The sequence below is a fragment of the Babylonia areolata genome, chromosome 27, assembly GCF_041734735.1.
Source record: "Babylonia areolata isolate BAREFJ2019XMU chromosome 27, ASM4173473v1, whole genome shotgun sequence".
Taxonomy (NCBI): domain Eukaryota; kingdom Metazoa; phylum Mollusca; class Gastropoda; order Neogastropoda; family Buccinidae; genus Babylonia; species Babylonia areolata.
Genome location: NC_134902.1, coordinates 23,651,682 through 23,659,181, shown reverse-complemented (window position 1 = coordinate 23,659,181; position 7,500 = coordinate 23,651,682). Strand labels below are relative to the sequence as shown.

General features: G+C 42.3%; 1 protein-coding gene across 2 annotated transcripts in view; it reads left to right on the top strand.

Annotated features, from left to right (window-relative positions):
- LOC143301101 (uncharacterized) overlaps positions 1-2,144 on the top strand; it is a 19,342-nt gene extending 17,198 nt beyond the window's left edge. For both annotated transcript variants that reach the window (XM_076615152.1, XM_076615151.1), the window contains exon 9: positions 795-2,144. In XM_076615152.1, coding sequence (XP_076471267.1) covers positions 795-1,336 — 542 coding nt within the window. In that variant the 3' untranslated portion in view covers positions 1,337-2,144. The remainder of the gene's footprint in view (positions 1-794) is intronic.
- The last annotated feature ends 5,356 nt before the right edge of the window (positions 2,145-7,500 follow it).

Below are 7,500 nucleotides of genomic sequence, written 5' to 3'. Positions count from 1 at the left end.
TGTGTTTATGAGACGACGCATTATAATGGTATTACGTGAAAAATCAACAACAATTTCTACAAGAACACACACACACACACACACACACACACACACACACACACACACACACACACACACACACACACACACACAAAGAACCCCCCCTCCAAAAAAACCCCAAAACCAACCAAACAAAAAACAACAACAACAAACAAACAACAACAACAACAAACAAACAAACAACAAACATAAATACAAAAACAAAAGAACCCCCCCCCCCCACAAGACAAACAAACAAACAAAAACAAAGGAAGAAAAATAAAGAAACAAACAAACACGATTTAATTCATGTATACAAAACGTTTCTGCCTTTGGGTTTCAGAATACGCACGTTCTGCTGATGAAATGCCTTCTTTTGTGTCACCTTTTTTATGAGCATACGTATCTATTTTAGAGATAATAAAGTATTTTTGTATCTTTTAGCTTGTATCCTATAAACCTACAAATGACTTCTTTCTCTCTCTGTGTATCCCCCCCTCTCTCTCTTTCTCTGTCTGTCTCCCCCTCTCTTTCTCTCTCTCTCTCCCTATCTTTCCCCCTCTCTCTTTCTCTCTCTCTCTCTCTCTGTCCCCAACTCTCTTTTTCCTCCCGCCCTCTCTCTCCCCAACCCCTCTCTCTCCCCTCCCACTTTCTCGCTCTCCTCAATTTCCCTGTCTCTCTCTCTCTCTCCACCCCACCCCCTCCCCTCTCTCCCTCTCTCCCTCTTTCTCTCTGAATTTTTTGTTTTATTCTGCTTCCTTTCCATACCACAGTGGAGAACACCAGGGAAGAAACACGTCAGTCATCACCATCGACCGCCGCAACATCAGTGACGCCATCGCAAAGAACCTCACGAAGCAGCGACGCTTACTACAGCTCCATGAAACGCCCCGTCTCCTCACCCCCAAGGGTGACTTCCGATGACAACGACGACGACGACGACGACGACCACAACCACTATGACGCTGCGGAGGACACGACGTTCCTGGGAGCTAGCGCCTTTCCCCAGAACAACGATATCAACGAAGAGGTAGATGTGTACGAAAACACGGACAAAACGAAAGTTGCCGACGACGACGACCAAGGGCTTTACGAAAACACCGACAAGAGCGGGAGCGGAGCGGAGGAGGACATGAGTGTGTACGAAAATACGACGTCACGTGATTTAGAGCCAGCTACCGCCACAGCCATTGTAGGAGGGGGAGCAGACGACGAGAAGATGGCCGCAGCCGACACGACGGAGTACAGTCACTTGATTGACGATAACAAGCGACCGGAGCGTCGTCTGGCTACTTATGACCACCTGGACGACTGAACCATTGAACTTTTCTGTCTTGTGTATCCTGAATTCAGGGATCTATTTTAAGGACAAAGTTCGTGCATAGGCGAGGCCATGAAGCGTTATTGTTGCCATTAGTGACCCATTTCCAGTAGTTTTCGACTCTTAAAACAACAACAACAACAACAAAAAACAACAACTGGTTTTTGTACTGAATTATGATACAGTTTCAGTCGCAATACTGATCTGTAGCCATTTTGCTAGGTCAAAAACACCGTCTGTAATGACGCGTTTTTGTGCCAATCAGAGAGTCGCTCTTTTTCTGTTTGTTGCACCCCTGAATCCACTGATGTGAAAGAAGAAAATGGCGGCTTGGAAATTACCCTTAACAATTATTGACTCAACTTTTGTGGGAATTTCCTTTTTTAGCGTCCTAAATTATGGGACCTAATCAAACGAAAATATCCCTTCGTTTTGCCGCCAATGCAGGCATACGAGAAATGTTACAAATCATGCAGTCTATCCTTTAATTAAGAGTTAGGCTTATGTGGAGTGATGGCCTAGAGGTAACGCGTCCGCCTAGGAAGCGAGAGAATCTGAGCGCGCTGGTTCGAATCACCGCTCAACCGCCGATATTTTCTCCCCCTCCACTAGACCTTGGGTGGTGGTCTGGACGCTAGTCATTCGGATGAGACGATAAACCGAGGTCCCGTGAGCAGCATGCACTTAGCGCACGTAAAAGAACCCACGGCAACAAAGGGTTGTTTCTGGCAAAATTATGTAGAAAAATCCAAATCAATAGTAAAAACAAATAAAAATGAACGCAGGAAAAAAAAAAAAAAAAAGGCTGGCGCTGTAGTATAGCGACACGCGCAACCTGGGGAGAGCAGCCCGAATTCACACAGAAAAATCTGTTGTGATAAAAAGAAATACAAATACAAAATACAAATAATAAAAACGACGGGATATGACCCATATCATGAACACGAACCGACACTTTGCAACCCAAGCCGTCATGCTTTTATTTTATTTTATTCTGTTTTATTCCATTCATTCAACCTTTGCATAGTATGGGTGCTGATAAACGGAAAGAGCGGATCTCTGGTTGCACAGATTTAATGAACGCTTTGGTTCAGTATATTTTGTAGACCTAGCAAAATTCCCGCACATATTGTGCAGTGACAGAATCTGTATAAAAACCTAAGCCGCTTAAATTGGGCTACATCTACTCGTGGTAAAATCGCTCCAGCAGTGAAACGAAAATCGACTCTAAAATAGGTCCCTAAATTTAGGACACGGAAATAGGAAATTACAGAGCTGGTAATTGCTTCCCTTCTCTCTCTGTCTCTCCCTGTCTCTTTGTCTCTGTCTCTGTCTCCTTCACTCGCTCGCTCTTCTCTCGTTACAATTAGTAACACTGCTTTCAAGTGTACAAAAAGATGATATTAAACCAATACGTTACAAATTTGAGAAAAGAATAAATGGGTGAATGGGTGAGTGATATAACGAATAAACAAAGGAATGAATGAATGAATGAATGAATGATAGTGTGTTTGAACCCTCCTTCCCCATCCTCTCCCAGCCCCACCCTAACCCCACCCCCAAACCAAACGAAACAACCACACACACGCAAATTTGGTAGGTTTACAGTTTATACGTAATAAACGCGAGAGAAACGAAATAATGAATGGGTGAATGAAAGAGTGAGAGAATGAATGATACGTGTAGCTGGCCAGTGCGTAATGGATGTGATAAATCTAGACCTGGTGAATGAGGGAGTGACGGAATTAATGATGAATGAATGAAGGGTTGGATGAATGAACAAATACTTGTGAAGTTCAGAAGAAGAAAAAATTGATAAAAAGTTCTTGATGTGTGTATATATACTTGTATTATATATGTGTGTCTTTGAGCATGTGTGTGTGTGTGTGTGTGTGTGTGTGTGTGTGTGTGTGTTGGCACGTGCCCATCCGCAGATTAATCTGGTTCTTTTATTATTATCTTTGACTCACTTGTGTAAACAAAGTGAGTTTATGTTTTAACTTGGTGTTCAGGTGTGTGTGTGTGTGTGTGTGTGTGTGTGTAGTAAATTTTAACATTGCCATTTCTATGGAAATACTTTGTCTGCCAATACCAAATTAGACTTAAACATACACAATCATACCAACAACAGGTTGTAAGTCTCCTGAATTAAGCCGTTTTTTTTCCGGATCATTAACGGTTTATTTCGTAGAGGTTTGTTCCGAAATCCGAAAATTCTAAAAACCACTTCCCACTGAGTTAGGCCTGCTAGCAGGTAAAGGTTGTCTTCGAAGTCATGGCCTCGTTTTGCTTCACAGTTAAAAGGAAAGAAATACAAATTCTGGACAGAACACATACAGTAATACTAACTACACCATCGACGTGTTTACTGCAGATAAATGTTCTAGAGTGGACACTGAATTAACTGGAATGAACATAAAAGAAAAATCGAACCAATCGTTATTTCAGATCGTCGTAGGCCTCGACTGGTTCGTGCAGATCTAGAGATCTATCATGTGTTGCTTTGTGCTTCAAGGGATAGCAAAGTCTCCTCTCCTTTACCGCCGAAATAAAAGAATAATCGAGATATGATAAACACACAAAAAACATGATTTAAACGGCGTTATTACGTCCACTACAATCATATCTATTTGTCGCAGGAAGAAGAAAACGTCAATATTCTTTTAAGTATTAAAGTGAGGCTAATGACGTCAGATGCGCCGTAGCAGTGGGGGATTAGTCTGCTTGCTTCGGAACAAAACATGTATGGTCCGATCCCGCTCGCATACCCCCCGCCCCCCCTTTTTTTTTCTCCCCAGCTTATTTTGTATTATCATAATTTGACACAGAGCACTTTTCGACGATTTTTTAAATATCTGTTTTTTTTCTCTTCTTGATTCCTTTAGTGGATAAAGCGCGAACCACAAGTGAGTCTTGAAGGCTTTGCCTCTTGTTTTGTTTGCTTTTATTGAAATTTAAGTCAAGTTTTTTCTTTATTAAATTCGTGGACATCTTGCTGATAGTTCGAATCTGATTTACCGGTAAAACAGAAATGTCTTGATAATAGATCGAAAGGATATATGAAACATGTATTGATTTGACCACTGTTGTATGCATGTAAAAAATAACTTCGACATATACACGTATGAATCTCTCTCTCTCTCTCTCTCTCTCTCTCTCTGTATATATATATATATATATATATATATATATATATATATATATATATATATATATATATATATTGTCTTTCCTTTTTGATAAGGGGAATCTTCTTCTGCGTTCGTGGGCTGCAACTCCCACGTTCATTTGTATGTACACGAGTGGGCTTTTATGTGTATGACCGTTTTTACCCCGCCTTGTAGGCAGCCATACTCCGCTTTCGGGGAAAGGGGGGGGGGTAATAAGGGAATGATCCGCGTGGAATGAGTTAAGAACTGTCCATGTTGCTGATTTCATTCTTGTGTTTTCTTGTGCACGTTTTTTTTTTTTTTTTTTTTTTTACATTAAAGATCGTTTATTCATGCTTTTCGGCTTTACTGCCTTTTTGTATTAGTTGTATCAGTGTGTATCACGTCCGGTCCTTTGTTGGGAGGGGGATGAGGTGGATGCGGGGGGCGGGGGGGAAGAGATAGATAGATAGATAGAGAGAGAGAGAGAAAGAGAGAGAGAGAGTTTTTATTGTGTCAATCGGTGTGTGTGTGTGTGTGTGTGTGTGTGTGTGTGTGTGTGTTCTTTAGTTTAGCTTCTTTTCAACGTCAGTGATAGTAGACGATTAAAAAAAGAAAAAAAGAAAGAAAGAAAAAAAACAAGAAAAAAAACATAAAGGGGGTAGAGGGAGGGGGGAGGGGGAAGAGGAAAACAGGAAGGGTAGAAAACTACCAAGAAATGCATGATGAACATGGAATTAGATTTAACAGTAACGAATCAATAATGATAATGATATCTAAAAACCATTAACACAATTCTGGAGTACATTAAAGGAATGTAGAAATAGGGTTATGAACTAATGCCTGTGCACAAGAATAGTGTGATCATGAATTACCTAATTGCATTATATTACACACACACACACACACACACACACACACACACACACACACACACAAATGCTCGAACACAATTAATACTATGCCCACACCGTCTACATACACATATTCCCTCGTATAATACAAAATCCTTGCCAACACAGGCATATAGAAAACATAAGTGTGTGTGTGTGTGTGTGTGTGTGTGTGTGTGTGTGTGTGTGTGTGTGTGACAGAGAGAGAGAGAGAGAGAGAGAGAGAGAGAGAGAGAGAGAGAGAGAGAACTTGCGACAGTTATGAGCGTTGATGATTAGTCACTAACGGATTGGTCACTCGAACGGAACGTCTCTTGCGTGGACACTCAAATAGAGGAAACCCCTGCCCCGCCCAACCACATCCCTACCCCCCCAAAAACAAAACAAAACAACAACAACAAAAAACAAAAACAAAAACAAAAAAACCCCAACCAACCAGAACAAGACAAAAAACACAAAAAACAACAAAGAAACAAAGAAACAACAAAAACAACAAAACACTCCCCTCCCTCCACTCCCCGAAAACAACAACAACAACAACAAAAGAACAACTCGACAACAACAACGACAATCCCGGAATCAAACAAACAAAATAAACAACAACAAAAATTCCAGTCCAGCTGGGGCAGTATTCATGGGACAAGACAATTTGCCCATGGGCAACTTGCCCACGGCTGGGTAGGGATCCATGGGTAAGCCACAGGTCCGTGGGCAAAGTCAACGTGGTATTCACAACACAATTTGCAACCCAAGGGCAGCTACCCATCACCTATTTTTAAACTGCGAGGGATTCCCCCTTGTGGGCAAGCGCGCTGAACTATGGGCATGCGCGCTGAACTAATTGCAATCTCTTCCTGTCGAAAGCGAAAATGTCGACCAAAGCATCACTGAACGAGTCGAGTGGAGAGAAGAATAGGAAAGGAAATTGGACCCACGAGGAAACTATGGCACTGCTAGAGAAAATCCTCGAAAATAAACGCGTAATTATTTCATCGCTTTCCTCCGGACATTACGGCAAAAAAGAAAGCCGAAGCGTGGGAAGCGATCGCGAACACTGTCAGCGAGGCGTCGATCAGTTTCCATGGTCGAACCACAAAAGAGGTGCGTGAGAAATTTCACGGGTTAAAAAAAAATATCGAAAGCGTCAACAGCAAAGAAATCAAACTGGAGCAGGAGCAGTACCCCCAGACACCTACGATCATCTCATCGAGGTGATTATTGGGAAGGATTCCCATTTGATTGACGGACTCAAAAAAAGTAAGTGGCCCATGTTATGTTTATTTAATATTTGCGCGTGCTTAATTACAAGTTGAAGTTTTCAACTTAGTTTAAGTTTTGTGCGTGGCATGAGTGTCACTGGGTGTGTGTGTTGAGTACAGTTTTAATCAATGTATGCTCTTGAAATTTGATATCGATTTAGTTGCCAGCAGTCGACTTATATTCAGAGTGGAATCGCAGAATGAGAATGAGAATCTGAATTTGTTTCATTACAAGTATTTGTGCTAGAGTCTAGATGCTAGCAATGGTTTGCGATTTTTAACCACGACAGGGCAAAGTTGCCCACGGGGGGGAGGAGCGGTAAATCTGCCCACGGTTAGGGAGGAGTGGCGGGCGGTAATTTTCATCATGAATCCCAGGGTAGCGCTACCCATGGGCAGTTTACCTCCCGTGGGCAACTTTGCCCTCGGCTGGGCGATTTGCCCATGGGTAGATCGGGCCATGAATACGGGCCCAGGCGGTAACACAGCCATAGAGACCCATATAACATAAACCAGATAGTAAGCCAGATCGAACAGTCAGTCAGTCAGTCAGTCAATCAATCAGAAAGCACGCATGCGCCGCCCACTGTCTCTATAAATACAGCCTAACATACCACGATATTGGCTCTCGGAGAAAACAGCTCAAATTCCTTGGCTGTGCGCCTTGTCGTTCACGCTTGTCATGTGACCTGGGTCGTTATTTCGCCCTGCTGTTTCGAAGTAGCAGGTCAGGTTTAAAATACTATCATTATTATTACTACACACCAATGGAGTCAGGTTTGTCCTTGTTGTGTAAGAAGTGGAGTGATGGCCTAGAGGTAACGCGTCCACCTAGGAAGCGAGAGATTCTGAGCGCG